The sequence below is a fragment of the Vidua macroura genome, chromosome 4 (genome assembly GCF_024509145.1).
Source record: "Vidua macroura isolate BioBank_ID:100142 chromosome 4, ASM2450914v1, whole genome shotgun sequence".
Lineage (NCBI taxonomy): Eukaryota > Metazoa > Chordata > Aves > Passeriformes > Viduidae > Vidua > Vidua macroura.
The window spans coordinates 48272006-48290175 of NC_071574.1; the positions used below are offsets into that span (position 1 = coordinate 48272006).

The window sequence follows — 18170 nt, forward strand, 5'->3', positions numbered from 1 at the left end:
GCAAAGAAGAGAAGGAGTCAATTCTGAAAAAAATTTGTCTAAAAATGTAAAATATCTCCGAGTTCTAGGGAGTAGGTCCCTGTAGGATTATAATCAGGCAATCTGAGTTCCCATGTAAGTGAACGCTAGGTCATCATCATGACAAGGAAGTGAGATCTTCTGCTTTCAGGCACTGTTTAACCTCTTTGGAAACTTCAAATCACTTAACAGAATATATACTGTATTGAATATATGTGCTTCAATGAGTATTTAATACAAAACTTCTGATAGCTTCTTCAAAGATGCCTTATGCAAATTTAAAGCCCTTATATATTCTCTCTACCTTTAATATGCTTTTTAATAAGCAATAAAGAAGATTTCTAATATTTTTTTTGTTCCTCCCTACATTTTTTAATGTTGATATTTCTGTGCAGCTGAATTTACTGAAGTGTGGGTTTTGAGTCTGGGGAAACCAACCACAGAGATAAAAATAAGTCATATTTTCTTTCTTTCATCAAACTCCAATTTCAGGAGCTTTTCTATTAATATCCTGAAGAGCAGAATCACATGCTAATATGTTACAACCTGCTTCTGAGCCTGCCACTGGTGCCAAATCAATTATGGTGAGATCGCCATAGACCTGACAATTTATTTTTAAAATGATTGGTCTCTGAGTAGCTGTAAATAAGACTAATCAAGATAAAGACTATTAATAATATTTTCACCCTCCAGCAAATAAAGCAATAAGTACATACTAAACTTGATCATTATCCAGAAATATTTAATTTATGGAGCACACATGACTCAACATTGAAACTGGGCCAAAATTGCAGTAATTGCTGGATGTTTTTTGATTTGTCAGAGCTTCTCTAGAGACTACAAATTCTGCTTGGTTATTAGATCACCACGTAGTTGTCTTTTAGAAGACAGGTAATTTCCAAGTTATTACTGTTCTGTGCATGTCTGTGGTAGGTTGACCCTGGCTGGTCAGCAGGTGCTCTCCAAAGCTGCTCTGTTACTCCCCTCCTCAGCTGGACCGGGAGAGAAAATAGAACAAGTCTCATGGATAAGATACGGACAGGGAGAGCTCACTCACCAGCTACTGTCATAGGCAAACAGACTCAACATGGAGAAAGTAATTTAATTCACTGCCAATCAAATCAGAGCAGGTCAATGAGAAAAGAAACCCCAAATCTTAAAACAACTTCCTCAAACCCCTCTCTTCTTCCTGTGTTTACCTTTGGTCATGAATGCTCTACCTCCTGTCCCCTCAGAGGTGCAGGGGGATGGCAAGTGTGGGCTGCGGTCATTTCATCACACATTGTCACTGGCACTCCTTCCTTCTCAGGAGAAGCACTCTCACACTTTTTCTCTGCTCTACCATGGGGTCCCTCCTATGGGACACAGTCCTCCATGAACTTCTCCAGTGTGAGTCCTTCCCATGGGCTACCGTTCTTCAGGAACTGCTACAGTGTGGGTCCCTCCCACAGTGTGCAGTCCTTCAGGCACAGGCTATTCCAGCGTGGGTTCACCACAGGGTCACAAGTTCTGCCAGCAAACCTACTCCAGTTTGGGGTCCCCCAGGGTCATAGGCTCCTTTGAGCATCCAGCTATTCCAGAGTGGGGTCCTCCAGGGGCTGCACCTCCTGCTGCCCTGACCTTGGTATCTACAGAGTTGCTTCTCTCCCATATTCTCACTCCTTTCTCCTGGCTGCAGTTTCCTTTGCACTGATCTTTTCCATGCCTCCTTGAATATTGCAGAGGTACAGCATCCATCACTTAATGGGCTCAGCCTTGGCCAGTGGTGGGTCTGTCCTGCATCTGACCAGAGTTGGCTCTGCCAGACACAGGAGAAGCTTCTGGCAGCTTCTCACAGCTTCTGTATCCCTCCCACTACAAGAACCTTGCCATGCAAATCCAATACCATATAAATAAGTGAGATGAACTTGTTGTATTTGTGGGTATTTCCTCATACAGATGTAAAGAATTCAATGTGCAGGTAGATCTTCTGAAAAAAAATACTCCTGACATTTTCAGAAGCTTTTTAACAATTATGTGTAAGTATAACTCTGCATAGTTATATTTTAACATAATTTTCTAATATTATTTTAAAAATGTGATTTAAATGAATGTTCAGTATGTTGAAAGATCTTTGGAAACAAGGAACCATATAGGTGGAAGTTTGCTATAGTTACATTTTAAGATATTGACGTACACATACTACTATTTCCTGGTTGCTAAATGTCAAGCTATAGCTGTGGTGTGGTGCTTTAAAAGTTAATGATTTAGACGTGGGTCAGGAAAACCAGAGATCATATTAAATACTCCAGAGCTGTATGAAACTTCCTCTGAGAATTCTCAAGAACTCTTTATGTTTTGTTTGTTTATTTGTTTGGGATTTTTTTCAGACAGCATTCCCATTAATAGAAATCATGTGTACAGATGGTTAACTGTAATAAACTCAAGTAGATCTCTGTCAGAGGCTTGTTAAATTCAAGTAATGTCCCTACTAACACTTTTTTTTGAGAACAAAGAATAAACTTAGCAGAATGTACCGTCTTCAGATTACTACTTGTGATCATTGCACCAGTAAGTGAGGTAGAGACACTGCTTACAATACTTTTCACTGTAATACAGTTTTTCTAGCATATTTCGTGGTTTTGGAAAAAATGAACAGAAAGTGAAATTAAGCATATCAGGTTGAAAAAAATACAGGGTTATCACTCACCAACAGGTCAAACCAATACTCTGTTTTAGCTTTGTGACATCTTATTTCTTACAGATATTTTGAAACTCAGGTGCCTTCTGTAGTAAGTAGCAACATTTCTTTTGGCATTTTTCTGTATTGGGGAGCCTCTGTCAAACCAGAAGTGTTATTAGCTAAGAAGGAAAAACTTAAAAATGTCTGGAGACAGTCACTTGCTCTGTCAAATCCCTTTTATTTAAAGGGTTTCTGAGTTTCTGAGGCTCCAGACAGGAGGCAGTAATGGCTACTCAAGAGCTCTTGTGCCCTTTCTTTCTCCCCATATCGAATAGGTTCTGTAAAAAACAGAAGAGTGTTTCAGAACATCTTTATATGAAGAGCTTTTACAAGTCAGATGAACTTAGTTTACCAGTACAATGTGCAGAACTAATAAGTGGTAACTCTTCTGTCATCAGGTGAAACCATTCTTGATTTTGAACATAGCCATATAGGTGAACTTTGGTGCAAAAATTTTGTATCTTTCAACAGATCACAATAAAAAAATCTGGTGATAAAAAGGGCTGTTTTAGAATATATATGCTTCTTCACAGGCAACAATAATCTGCCATCCAGGAAGCTGCAAGAGACAATTTTAGAGATAAATTCCTTGACTTGTTTCTGAGATAAGTTCAATACTGCAGTATGTGAAATGCATTGTTTAAAAGTCCTTAGCATTACCTGGAGAATGTATCTCTAAAAAGACCTTTTTTAAAAAAGTGGTTCCAACCAGAGTATGTAATGAACTCAGTAACAACACTGGCAGCACACTTGTCTTTTTAGATACTAAGCAGAGAAAGGCAACCATACTTCTGCAAGTGAGTGTTTTGCTTTACATAAATCTCTTCGTTAACATTGTAATGAGGCAGCTCTGGCAGCTTTTTTTATTCCTTTCTTGTGGTTGCTGCCATGTCACACAGTTGCTAAAAGTGCCATGTTATTATCTCTGTTACTGTAAAATGAAACACTAAGTTGGTACATTTTGGGTACTGTAGACTTCTTCAGTTCAGGCCACTTGTGACTGGATATGGAGTTCTAGCCATGGTTTTGAGATAGGCAGGTACAACTGAGAGTCAGACGTAAAGAGAAAGATATCTGTGCTGTACCAGGAAAATGATCGTTCTGTGGCATTTTGAGAGGTTATGAATAAAGCAAAATTTCATTTGCTAAAGCCTAAGAAGTTCTGCAGTAGACATAAACTGCAAGAAAGCTGGGTTGAAAATTTAATCACTGTAAGGGTATAGGTATAGAGCACAAAATTTGTCAAAAGCACTTATTATTACTTTTTTCTCTTTCTAAAAGGTTTTCACAACCTACTAAAGTAATAATAATTTTAAATTTTGCTCTCTGTCTCTTTTCTTTAGTCGAGGCCTCTTGCCCTGCAGGACGTTTTGTGAGGCAGCAAAAGAAGGCTGTGAACCAGTCCTGGCTATGGTGAATGCTTCTTGGCCAGACTTCTTGAAGTGCTCTCAATTCCAGAACAACATTGAGAATGACACCACTACAAGGGTATGCTTCTCACCACACCAAGAAAAAGGAAAGCAGTGTATGTTTCCACTCTTAACTGTTACACTGTGTTTATGAGTTTACATTTAATAATTTATTTTCTTCCTGTGTAGGAAAAGCTCTGGGGTGAAAGTATTATTTCTTGTTCTATATTCCATCTTACTACTGTAATAAAGTCTGGTTGTCAGTTGATTATAGTTTGCAGTGGTTTAATTGTTTAGGCTGATTTTTTTCAGACTGATGTTGATTTAAGAACTTTTTATTTTACATCAAAAATTCTGAGCTGTTTCAAGGAAAGAAGGTTGGAGGAAATTAATATGACCTGTTGACTTTTTGTTTGCTAGCTCGAATAAATACAGGTTTGTTATTTGGAGTAGAAACCTGATACATGGGCCAAATTTCAAGTGTATCTCCTTTTTCCTTGCTTTAAAAATGAGTCCAAAGCTTATCAAGAGGTAAACTTCTCAAAAAGCATGGTCTTTATATGCCCACACGTAAAGTCATAAAATCATTTTTTATCTCAAAAAAGATGATGAAGGTCACGCAGTCCAGCTGTTAACTCAGCACTGCCAAATCCACCACTAAACCATGTCCCTAAGTGTCATGTCTACACATCTTTTAGATACCTTCAGGGATGATGACTACAACTCTTACCTGGGAAGCCTGTTCCAATGACTTATCAGCCTTCCCATGAAGAAATTTTTCCTAATATCCAACCTAAACCTCTCCTGGTTCTTCTTGAGGCCTTTTCCCCCTGTCATATTCTTTGTTACTTGGGGGAAGACACTCACTGCCACCTTTATACAACCTCCTTTGTAGCAGTTGTAGGGAGTGATCAGGTCTCTCCTGAGCATTTTTTTTCCCCAGGCTAAATAACCCCATATCCCTCACCACTCCTCATAAGGCTTGTGCTCTGCAGACCCTTGCCCAGCTCTGTTGCCTTTCTCTAGACATGCTCCAGCACCTCAATGTCTTTCTTGTACTGGGGGGTCCAAAGTAAACACAGGATTCCAGCTGTGGCATCACCAGTGCCAAGTACAGCAGGAGACAATCACTGCCCAGGTCCTGCTGGCCACACTATTGCTGACACAGGCCAGGGTGCCATTGGCCTTCCTGGCCACCTGGGCACAGCTGGCTCATATTCAGCCAGCTGTCAACCAGCATTCCCTGGTCATTTTCCACTGGGCAGCTTTCCAGCCAGTCTCTAAAAACAAGGCATTTCCATCTCCTAAGAGGTGCTGCTGTGTTCTCTAGATCCAAATCTAGAGGGGAGATCACACCTGAGAGCAGTAAGCCTGACTTTTTTTCTCACTGACCCCATTGCTGGAGTTCCCTTGCTGGCATCTGAGACTCTGCTGTTGATAGGCATTCTGTGAGATGAAGAGACTGAGGCTTGTACAGTCCATCTGTGGGTTCTAACTTTCATAATGACTTCTGTGTGACAATAAACAAGAAGAAATGGTTTGATGAAAACTGGTTTTCAATCTTTTAATTAAAAACCCCCAAGAATTTATTCTTTAAAACTACCTTAAAAGATCAGGGAGGTTACACATTGTTTCTTTGAATGTTAGTTAATGGTACAGTTAAAATAGATTATATATCCTGGGCTACCTCCTTGCAGTTCCTGAGTATATATAATGATATAGCCTAAAATTATTAGACCAAGTCTTCTACCAGTTGGATTCTCTCCAGCTCTAAAGGCATATTTTTGAAGAGTCATGAAGTAAAGGAGTCCATATCTGCCTTCATCAGTGGGAACTTTTGTACTGGCTGAGGTAGGGAAAGATCCAAAGGATTGTGTCTTGTTGAAGCTGAATGAATGCCAGTTAAATTGAACACTGTCCACAAGTTTTTATTATAGGGTCCTGTGGTATTTTGTGCAAGTTGTTCTAGTGAAAGCTGCTCTCTTAACTGTATGATAAAAATATATATGATATGTATGGTGAAAAAATTAGGTCTAATGGATCTTTCCAAATTGGAACAGTAAGAAAGTAATTATTAAATTTATTTTTTTTTTCCATGCCTCAAATTTCCTATGTAAAATGGGACTAAAAGTGTCCTTTTAGCTTACAGGGTTGCTGTAAGCATTATTTGTTACAGCTGGTCAGAGTGTTCAAAAGCCCCACCAAATCTCGATGGCTGAACTTAGATTAAACCAGAAGAGATTTTGTCACTTATGAAACTTTCAAATTTCAGAATAGCCTGTGGCTAAAATGATATATTTACTATTGCTAGAGAAGGAGCTTTTAAGAATAATGCCTGGTTAATGATTATTCCATAATCTGTATGGCAGGGTTGGTATTCATCTGGTAGTGAACTGCAGAAATTACAGGTAAGTACTCAGTGGAAGCTTGCTCTTTCTCACCAGGGGAAGAAATGTAGAGCCAGTTGTGAGATTTGCTGCTCCTACCTGACAGACTGTGGAGACCCTTATTCTACTTACTGTCAGTTCTGACATCCTGTTGTATAAAACAAAAGGTTTTTTTAAAATTAAATTTTTTATTGTGCATGATGCTTGGATATTAATGGTTTTTTATGTAGAATGAGAGACTATAATTGAATTGTCTTCCAGGACCTGCAGGGAGCCTACAAGAAAGATGGAGACAGACTATTTACAAAAGCATGTAGTGACAGGACAAGGGGGAAAGGCTTCAAACTGAAAAAAGAGTAGATTTAGATTAGATATTAGGAACAAAATCTTTACTGTGAGGGTGGTGAGGCACTGGAACAGGTTGCCCAGAGAAGTTGTGGATGCCCCATCCCTGGAAGTGTTCAGGGCCAGATAGGATGGAGCTCTGAGCAACCTGGTCTAGTGGAAGGTGTGCCTTACTGTTGTAGAGGGGTTGGAACAAGATGATTTTTAAGGTCCCTTCCAACTCAAGCCCTCCTACCATTCTATGATTCTAAGACTAAAGAGAATATTTTGACCTTCTTTTTTATTTAAAAGAATGGTTCTAATATGATTCCTCTGTGACTGAAAAAGGTAAGAGTTTGGGTTCACTAGGCTGCTTCTCCTACAGAAATAAACTGTACTGTTCTTGAATATTTATTTCTGCAGTTTGTATATTTGAGAGAATTTACTTCTCTGACCACAGTAGAGCCAAACAGCTGAGGCTGATTCTCTGCTGTAATCCCTTTTCATCTAGTGCTCAGCAAAAACTGCTTTTCACACTCTTCTCAGGATTCAGTTCCTAGAAATTTCAAGAGCATGTCCTTGGCTTATGACTCTTTATTTCTCAACTCTGTGATTTCTTTAGGTGTTTGGTGCCTCCAGATTACATGCAGTGAATCTTTCCCTGCCCACATATGCCTTGCATATAATTTGTTTTGTGTGATGTAATTCTCTTTTTCATCTTTAGTTATATCCTGTGTTTTTCAAACTTAAGGTCTGACTACTGTACCCGCTTGTTTCACAGATGCTTGTACAGTGTCACCCAGTCACCCAATTCCAAAGAAAACTTTCTCTTGATATCTCTTGTTTATTTTTGTCTGATTGTGGCTAAAAACTCCATATCCTCCACATTTTCTGAATTGAAGATTATCACTCCTCCAAAAAATCCTTGAATGTCGTAGTTCCAAGCCCTGTTGGAGAAAATATGCTTGAGTCATGTTATAGTTAGAATCCAGAGCATTTATCCTGGAAATAGTTAACAGTTTTCCTAAAAAATGTCTATTGCTTAGAGTAGGGATTTTCTTGAGGATACATACTGGTTTGTGTATCATAGCTAATATTTGTCTCTTTGTCTAAAAGTTAGCTCCACAAACATTGGAAATTGAGTGTACAATACCACTGTGGGAAATCTATTATGAAATACATCCCTGATGTATGGTGAGTCACTGAGAAAAAGATGAAAGTCTGAAGGCTGATGTCCTTCAGATTGATATCTGTTTACACAAGTGACAAGTGAGTACTTGTCACTGAGAATGAGTGATGAGAGTGAATGAGTGAATTGTCTAATGAGAAAATCAGCTACCCTAATAATAGTTGTAAGAGTTTATGTTTTGAGATTTAAGATAGGTGGTTGAACTGGTTTCACAGGTCTAATGAGAAATGAGCATGTAAGGGGGTGAGCAGGATGAATTATCATTCACTCCACATGTAACCAATAATGCATTCTGGGGGGAATGAGAAATCACAGAAACCTTCCTGAGGGCTGTTACTCATATCCCTACTCACAGAAAAATTTCAGCTCTGCTTTTCTCTCTCTCTCAACTGAGAGTGTTTATAATGTTATGTTATTAGCTTTGACCAGCCAACATAACTGTTGGTGTTAAACCCATATCGGAAGAAAACCCAGTAGAGAAGTGAGAATGAGAAGTAAAGCAACACAGTAATCTAAGATTAACCATGTTAATCTAAGATTAACATGGAGCTCTCAAATGAACCCTGAAGTTATTTTTCTGTTAATTTGAATTGTAAAATGCTTTCAAAAGCAGCAGTGAATATGATGCTTCTACTGTTTATACAACAAAACAATGTAAATTACAGTACAGAGTTATGAGACATTGTTCACTTGTATTTTTGCTAAAGAGACATTAGGAATGAATGTCTGTTTCTGTTAAAGAAGTGGTGCACAAGTGGCCTGAACTGCACTTCATTGTCATGAGATTTTGGGTTGGAAGGGACCTTAAAAATCATCTTGTTCCAACCCCTCTGCCATAGTAAGGCACACCTTCCACTAGACCAGGGTGCTCAGAGCCCCATCCAACCTGGCCTTGAACACTTCCAGAGATGAGGCATCCACAACTTCTCTGGGCAACCTGTTCCAGTGCCTCACCACCCTCACAGTAAAGATTTTGTTCCTAATATCTAATCTATACAATACCTAATATCTCCTAATATCTATCTACTCTCTTTCAGTTTGAAGCCATTCACCTTGTCCTATTACTACACGTTCTTGTAAAAAGTTCTTCTCCATCTTTCTTGTAGGCTCCATGCAGGTATTGGAAGGCTGCAATTAGGTCACCCCTAGCTTCATTCAGACTGGTATTAATTAAGAGAATTGTCTTTGAGGAATAACTTTGAGTAGAGAATTTGAATACCTGATTGCAACAGGTATTTCTTTTTTTATAGGCAATATAATTATATACATCCAGGAGATAATTTTTCTGAGAAAAAGCTTTAAAAATCAGGAAGATGCTATCTTTCTTTGTGACCTTACATTTACTTAATGTAGTGAAAAGGAGAGAGAGAGAGAGATGATTTGTGTAACAATGATGCTAAACAGCTGCAAAACCAGCAATTATGGAATAATTTTTCAAGGAAAACAAAATGTTTTTCAGGATTGTTGTGGTATTTCATGTGAAAAAACATGCACGGTTGATTAAACTATTTCCCCCACAAAATCACTCTTAAATTATGTCCATCCTGGATTATATTTTGTTGTGTTCTCTGGTTTTTATTCTCCTATTCTGCTTGTGTTCCTGTTTTTTGCCTTTTTCTTTACCAGCTTGGAGTTTCTTATGTGGCCTTTTTAGGCCACATCACTTGAGTGAAAGAAAAAGGTCTTTTGTCTTTTTTCTCCCACAGGATTTTGCATCCTAAGGAAATAGAGAAATGAACAATTACCTGGGGGTAAGGAGTTGCCAGCTTTTCTAATTCCATTATTGTGGTCATAGTATCAAAACTTTCTAGAATTGACAGCAACAAGATGCACAGACTATTCTGCAGGGTACATACATGGTATAGGGAGCAGGTGATGAAAACCTGAAAGTGAGAGAATACAAAGGTTCTTCTGTGTTCTGTTGTGCTATTATGACTATATTGGGTAAGGGAAAAAGTTCACCTGTTTCATAATTCTGACTCCAAAAGCTGACAAAATCAAATGCCCAGAAAAGGAGAACAGGCCAAGACTATGGCAGCACTTTTCCAAATACTCCTGCATTTTCCATCTGTTTGAGATTCAAGGATTTTAATGTAATTTGTGACCTGCCATAGCTTTTTATTGTATTAATGTGTCCCTTTGTTACATGGGTCTATGTATGTTTTAGCATCCCTAGTATTGTGTTCTAGAATGTTACAGATTGCAGTGTATTGCTTGAAGAGCAGTGCATTTTGGTTGTTTTAATACTTCTTACTTCTTCCATAGCATTAGATAGTAAATATGGTCTCCTCTTCGCTTGACAAAAAAAAAAAAATTGCAGCAGTTTTCATGGTCATTTTCACAATTATAGAATGCTTTATCTGTTGCTATACCTTGAAATACAACCAGATGTCAATCTTGAGGGTGGTAGAATAATGTTTATTTCAGTCTGTGCTCTCTGCAGCTTTTCAGGGACCTTACCACATAATCTTCTATAGATGACATTCGAGTAATTTAGCTGGAAAGTACAGCACATAAGATCTTGCCTCCTCAAAGACACTTTTGATAGTGCACCAGACACAGGTAAAATAAAACTCTTTTTGCTGCCTGTGGTGTTTAATCCAGGATTTTGGAAGCTATTCCAGATTGTAAAACTTTCTAGGTAAGGATTAAAACCAGCAAGTTTCGCTATTAGCAAGGATTGCTTCCATTTTATTTGGGCTCATTTTACATAGCATTCTTCTTCAGGAGTTTGTGTGTGTGTGTATATATTTGCATGATTTTATTAATACATGTGTAAATTTTTTATGAAGGTATCAGTAATCAGCATTTCCCAGCATATTTCTTTAGAATAACATCTTTGCCATTTGTAATAATTTTGCGTGGATTGGTCTGTATTTTTCCTATTTCACACATCTATTTCAGGCATTATTTCTTCTGCTGCTGCTGCTTTCTTTTGAACAGTTCCAGGGTTTGTGAGTGTGTAGCCTTTGTTCAGTAAAGTCTTATAAATGCTTGCATACCTAAATCCACCAGGTTCCAGATCAAATACCAAAATTTAACATTCAACAAAAGTGGGTTTTTTACAGCATTAGATAAGGCTTTTATAATTTCCATTAAAATCTGATCTTTGGAGGTATGATGGAATGGTCAGCCTACTGAAAACTTCTTGCACAAGCTTGGTAGAGAGCAGAAATTACAATCATTGGAGGTACTGTCCACTGTGTCTGTACTCTCCTTACCCTGAACACTGCACTAACTGGACCAAACATATCCAGTCACTACCTGTTAGAAGACTGCAAGAGGTGAGATTAAAATTTCTAAAGATTCCTTCTGATTGCAGCTGGAAGCTAAAACTGAGATAAACTAATTTCATGCTTCCTCTTGTTTTTTGTATAACATACAAGGTAAACAGGAATATGCTCACTTCAGGTGTGCAGAAATGGAGAAGTGGCTTGGGATGGGAGCAGAACATGACAGAGATGTATTAAGGAGGCAGAGTCAGGATGACCTATAAGTGCTTCAACATACTTCTCTTCATAGCCCAGAATTAATATGGGACCCTGGAACCTTTTCTCTTCTGATCTGTAAGAAAAGTTATCAGATATTCCTGCTGTTAACTTTCATTCTCCCAGGCCAAATTGGCATATTCACACAAAAGACAGGAGTTCATTACTCTTGCTGTCTTAGTACCAGTGAAGCTCTGTACCGATGGAGATCTCCATCAAAGCAAATCAAGGTAGTTCCTTTTGATTTATTTATGCTCTTTTCCTTTTTAAACATGAAGGAAACTGTGTAAAAGCCAAGTTATAAAAATATAAGATTACCCATTAGTTAAAGTTGCCTTTCCAACCCTTTCTTGTATGATGAATTACAAAATTTTGATGATGCTATCATATTGTATTTTTACCTGACATCATCATCCATGGGATAAACTCTGGTGTCCAGGGAACTAGTACTTCCATGCCAAGGAAGTCAGTTGTTTCTAGGGGTCCCTGTAGAGCTTAGTGACTGCAGAAATCAGGAAGTGCAGTGTATAGGGCAGGGAACTGGAGAAATAAAAAAATTGGCTCATAATGAAGTGTGACATTATCATGTGAAATGAGATTCTTGCCCTGTCACTGTTGCAATGACCATGCTGAGCAAGACACTCGAATAAAAATTTTCTGTACTGTTCTTTGAACACTTCCAGCTAACTGGGCTCTTCATTTGTATAGCTGGAGTTTATTTGCAACTGAGGCATTTGCAGCTACAAGTAAAGGCAACAAGAGCTATTCTTTGAACATGTAAAATGACATCCGTCTTTACCCTCAAAAAAGAAAAAAAAATCACATGCTGATTTTTGTGTCTTAGATGTTATTATTCATTGGTCCTTATAAATTTCACTTTAATATCTCATGGCGTCATTGTTCATGCTATAAAATGAGACTGTGAATGTTCTCTAACCTCATGTTTGTCTTAAGGCTATCCTATTTTGCAGTTCATAATACCCTTCTAAAACTGGTAGAATACAGGTAAGGCTGCAACTTCAGTTAGAGGTTAGGAAATGTGTCCAACCACAGTGTGAGGGAACCTACTGAGGAACACATCATAAGGTTGTGCAAAAGGATGATGCTGGAGGTTTTGCACTACCTTGTTGATGATGAAGAGTCACAAATATTAAATGGCACAAACCAGTTTGGTTTAAATTAGTATTAGGGCACCTAATCAGGACCCCGTTCAGTAAAGTTAGAGTTAGGAGTTTACCTCCTTTAAAATACATTGCCTGAGCAGCTTTCACTGCAATAACCATGTTCTCGTTACACAGCTAGAAAATGATGTTTATATTGCAAAATGAAAATTATTTGCTGTCCATGTGGACAGTACACCTGGAAATGTCATGCAAAAGATTTTGAAATTATTCCTAAGTTTTTATTACAAACGAATTTTCCATAAGGAGTGTGTGTTTCAGTTAACTAAGTCTAAGTTTGCCCTGTTTCTTGGGGATAATAGTGAGGCTTAGAAAAGAAAGTAAGTATGTTGAAAAAAAAATCTCCTGCTGACAAAATTTAAAACTAATAATGAGGGTGCTGAGAGTGTGTGTGTTTGTGTGTACAGACATTGCCATAGTGTGATAGAAAAGACTGGTATTCTAGGACCACAAATAAAGTTAAAAATCTAGATAAATAGTTGAATGTGCAACCAGTGCAAGCTGCAGCTATTTGTCAATTTTGAAAAATACTGAAAAAGCATGCCCAGTGCTAGGTGATATCTCACAGCATCCACTGTATACCTATTGGTTGGGCAAACTGTGAGGAATGCCAAAGGGCTGTTCAGTAAAGCCAGTCTTAAGCAGAAATTATTATATTTTTGTAGGCATATTCCACATGAGCACATAAGGCTCCTTCCTTCATCCCAGGGGCAGATTTAACAGGTGTAATAGTCCTTTCATGACTGCCTGTTGAAGTCTTTTAAAATGGGTCATTCACTGATAGAAGTTTTAAAATAGTTTTTTCTATCTCAAAAACTGAGATTTTTTTCTCTTTTAGGTTTTCCTCTTGACCTTCTTGCATTCAGTGATGTTCCTCTGAGAGCTATCCTAACGTTTTCCAAATTGGAAATATATTTCAATCCCTGTGGGAAATACTGAATATCAGTTTAACTCTAGTATCACTAACTTCATAGTGTTGATGCTAATGATTTTTCTCCACATTCTGTGTTTTCTGCTCTCTTACAGCACTGTGTGGAGGAGAGGAGAGTTTCTTGTGTGCCAGTGGGATCTGCATCCCAAGGAAACTGCACTGTAATGGCTACAATGACTGTGATGATTGGAGTGATGAGGTCCATTGTAGTAAGTTTCTTAAACCTTGCAGTGTTCTGCTGAAGTACTGAATCCGTTCAGGGAAACCTGCAAGCTGAAGCAGGCTATTGGCACAGAACAAGAGCTTTGCATAGTGTTTGCATATATTGACATTTGGACTCTGTCAGCTGTTATGGACTGTGTTTAGCTTTGCTCACTCTGGCCACAGCATGTGCTTTTGATCAAATTTTATGCCTTGATGCAGTTACTCTGAAAGGAGCTATGTGGAAATAAGAAGTGTTTGGTTTTTTGTTTTGTTTTGCTTTTTTTTTTTTAATGGATCAGTAGTGTGCATCAGAAAGGAGCACATTTGAATGCTGTTAGTTGTAGCTTTATCCTGGTCCTTGACATTGATTTTAGACTAGATGCAAGACCATCTGTTAAGAAAGTTTTGTTGGTCTCAACCCTAGATGTGATTTATTTAAATTAATCCCAGTATGTGCTGCAGTAGAATGTACACATGTGATCGCTTAATTTTTTATTTATTTGTCTGTGGTAGTACATGTCTTTAGATAAGTTCCTATGTGTTTTTCTGTGTTAACAAAACACCTTGGGCTACAAACACCTTTAGAAAAGTGGAGCAAATGTACCGTAAGAAAACAATGAGAAGGCAAGAAGAAAAAGAACAGAGGAAGATTTGGAAAAATTACTAAATAGGGACTATAGCAGGACATGATGCCACAAAACAGGATTTCTCATTCAGACTTTGAAAAATGCCAGACTGTGTAGCTTAGACTCAACTCAAAAGGTTAGTTCTTACTAGTGATTTAAGAGCCTGGGCATTCCAAGACTCACAAAGCTGCTTTTAAGGAAGTTGTTGTTAGATTTTATCTGGGATACTCCAAGGAATAAACGAGGACAGCAATTTCCTCCTGGTCTCAGTATGAATAAGGCTAGAGCCTGCTTTTCCTTTAATAGCCTACAATTAATTTCATGGAAGTTGAGATAATGTCTATTATGTAAAAAGTATTGGATGTTTTTATTTTCCATTTTTTCCTGTTAGCTTTAGATTTAAAGTAAGCTCAGAAATTTAAACATGCCTATTGAGACTATGGCTCTCAAGTTCTTTTAGAAATAAAAAAGAAAAAATTAGAAAAGAAGAAAATAGTAGTAAAAGAATAAATACATTACATGTCTTGAAAAAACAGGCATAAATATCATGAGCTAAGGTTACCTTTGAAAGGAAACCTTGTCTTTTTAATAATACAGGGCTTATATGCAGAGGAAATCTTTCATTAGGATGCTTGGTAGGAGTTGAGGAGAGGGTGTGGAGGTCAAATAAGATTTTCCTGAATTATATAGCAGAAAGAGCAAAACTGAAGGAAGACCTATTTGCCTGAAAGCTTGGCTGATAAAGATGCTGTGTTTCTTGCAGTCCTTGCCCCTCTCAAAGTCTTAAGTCACCTCATTAAATGAAAGAATAGGTTGCTCAGAGTCCCATCCAACCTGACCTTGAATGTTTCCAGGAATGGGGTGTCTACCATTTCTCTGGGTAACCTGCTCCAGTGTTTCACCATGCTCACTGTAAACATTTATTCTTTATGTCTAAAAATACCCTCTTCTAAAACTATTACTCCTCATCCTATAACAACAGGCCCAGCTAAAAGTCTGTCCCCATCTTTTTCCTATAAGCTTCCCTAAAGTGGAGAAGGGCTACTCTTTCTCCAGGAGAAACAACCCAAACTCTCTCAGCCTTTCTTCAAAGGAGAGCTGTTCCATCCCTGTGGTCATTTTTGTAGTCTTGTCTGAACCGCTTCTGACAGTTCCATGTCTTTCCTGTGCTTTGGGACCTAGAGCTGGATGCAGCACTCCAGGTGGGCTTTCATAAGAGCAAAGCAGAGGGACAGAATCACCTTCCTCAGCCTTCTGGCCATGCTGCTTCTAATTCAACCCAGGATAAAATTGGCTTTCTGGGCTGCAAGTGCACATTGCTGAGTCATGTGCAGCTGTTCATCTACCAGTTCCCCCAAGTTTTTTTGGCAGGGCTGCTTTCCGTCTGTTCATCCTCCAGCCCGTATTGGTACCAGGGTTTTCCCTGACCCAGGTGCAGAACCTTGTACTTGATCTTGTTAGACCACAAGAGTCCCATGTGCCCACTTCTTGAGCTTGTCCAGCTCCCTCTGTATGACATCCTATCCTTCAGGTGTCTCAACCACACCACTCAGTTTGACATCCACACCATCTCCCCATTTCATCTGCAGCTTTGCTGAGGCTGTGCTTGATCCCTTCATCTATGTTATTATTAAAGACATTAAATAACACTGGTCCCAGTACAGAGCTCTGAGGGACACCACTGGTCACTGATGTCTTCTGGGATTCTGAGCTATTGACCCTTGGGACGTGATTGTCCAACCAGTTCCTTGTCCACCGAACAGTCCACCCATGAAATCCATCTCTCTCCAATTTAGAGAGTAGCATTTTGAGGGGGTTTGCCCAGACCAGTGTGCAGCAGGTCCTTCTGGATCTGGATCATACAGGGGTCAAACCTGCTACCTTGGCTTTATTAGCACCGTGCTTTTACCAGCTGAGCTTATCTCAGGGCCAAGTTGTTGAATGCAAAAGATTTGCCAGACTTCATTTGTGTTTAGTGGAGCACAGAATAGGAATTTGTATTTAATTTTGTGAAAATGGGGATATTGCCATCACTTATAGAATTGAGCCTTTTAAAGTTGAGCCTTTTACAAGTGGCAGCTGCCAAGCGCCCATCTTACTTAACAGAGTAACCAACTACTTTTACAATACATTATTGCCAACATCTTGAAGAAAATATATATTGAGGCTGCTAGATTTTCATCAAGTGAATCTTACTTCCTTGTAAGGAAGTTTGTATTCTTTTTGTGTACCATGTCTGTGTGGGTCTGTGAGTTGTCTACCCTAAAGGACACTGCAGCAGCTTCAAAGATGGAAACAAGAATGGTGGTATGAATGGAAATTTAACAGTAAATTTATCCAGAGGAAATAACATAGAAAAAGGCAGTTCTGTTTCATTTGCAGGAGGAGCAGTGGAAGAAGCATAGAAACTGTCAGAGTTACAAACTGATCAGTAAGATTAAAGGTTGCCAGAGTACTTCACGCTGTTGCATATTCAAAACAAGTGATGTTTAGCATTTACTCTCAGCTGGGTGTTGGTCTGCTTACAGAAAGCAAGAACCTAAATTTATTTTCATTTGGTGTGGTATTCCCTGTTTTATGAATAATGGTTCTTTTTGAAGCTGAATTAACTATTGAGTATGTAGCTTATGGCTCAGCCATATTATTTTACTTCATATCCTGAAGCATTCCTTCTTATTATGCTATAAATTCTGTTTGGACTTTCTAAGATAATATGAAACTTGGAAGAAAGCAGTCATATTTCTTTGGGGGAAGGGGAGGAAGTGACTCATGTTCAAGTTCCAGAGTTTTTTTTCACCTAGGAAGTGAAACACTTGGTTGACATTGGTCTGAAGGGGTAGAAACCCCACGGCACTTTCTGGAAGAGTTCTGCACCTTTCAGTGTGTAATATCCTTAGAAGGACACCCTGCTTTCAAAGGGAAGCCACTGTGCAATCATGAACACTGGAATCACATTCCAAGAGTAGGGAGGGAAGTTGTAGCATGATTCTGCTATGTTGTGGTTGATCATCTCAGAAGAAAGGAGGCACTTCTGTTCCAGTCCCTGCTTTTTGAGCTCTCTCTCTCTGTTTTCCAGGGAATAACTCATTTAAAATGCCCACATTTGCCAGTAAGAATGGGCACAAAGGACTTCCTTGGTTCCAGTGGCATAGCTCCAACAGGAAGGCAGTATTGCCTACCCAGTTATTCTATATCTCGGCATTCTCCCTGGAAAGCTAGAGGTCAAGGAAAAGTCTAGAAGAAGGCGATGAAACTGAGTTACCCACTTCCTAGCTGTGTGCTTGAAAGCAAAAGTTATTACTGACAGGACCAGATACCACAAACCATAATTTATCTTCAACTCACCTAACTACAACAAAGATTCTGTGGTTTTATTGAACGTGATATTATTCAAGTATTATTGTTATTCTCTGAGAATACCTGGCAGGCTTTACTGATGCATCCAATCCAATGAAAAAAAGTTAAACTTAGGGCTGACAGTAAGAATTTCTTGATGAGAAGGTACCAGGCCAAATCTGAGCTCCAAACTGTGTTAAGCATAAAGCTCATTTGGAACCATTTTAAGACCAAAAGCAGGCTCAAAAGCAGGGTCTAAGGATCTTGATTTTTCTGTCAGAATCTTCATTTCCACTTAATAGCCACATCAGGTACTCAGGATTTTCCTAGTAATTTGCAATGGTGAAGCCTACAA

At 38.6% G+C, this 18170-nt stretch overlaps 1 protein-coding gene across 4 annotated transcripts in view; it reads left to right on the forward strand.

Annotated features, from left to right (window-relative positions):
* CORIN (corin, serine peptidase) overlaps nt 1-18170 on the forward strand; it is a 128789-nt gene that overhangs the window by 60581 nt on the left and 50038 nt on the right. For all 4 annotated transcript variants that reach the window (XM_053976526.1, XM_053976525.1, XM_053976527.1 and 1 more), the window contains exons 5-6: nt 4084-4265; nt 13745-13858. In XM_053976526.1, coding sequence (XP_053832501.1) covers nt 4084-4265; nt 13745-13858 — 296 coding nt within the window. The remainder of the gene's footprint in view (nt 1-4083; nt 4266-13744; nt 13859-18170) is intronic.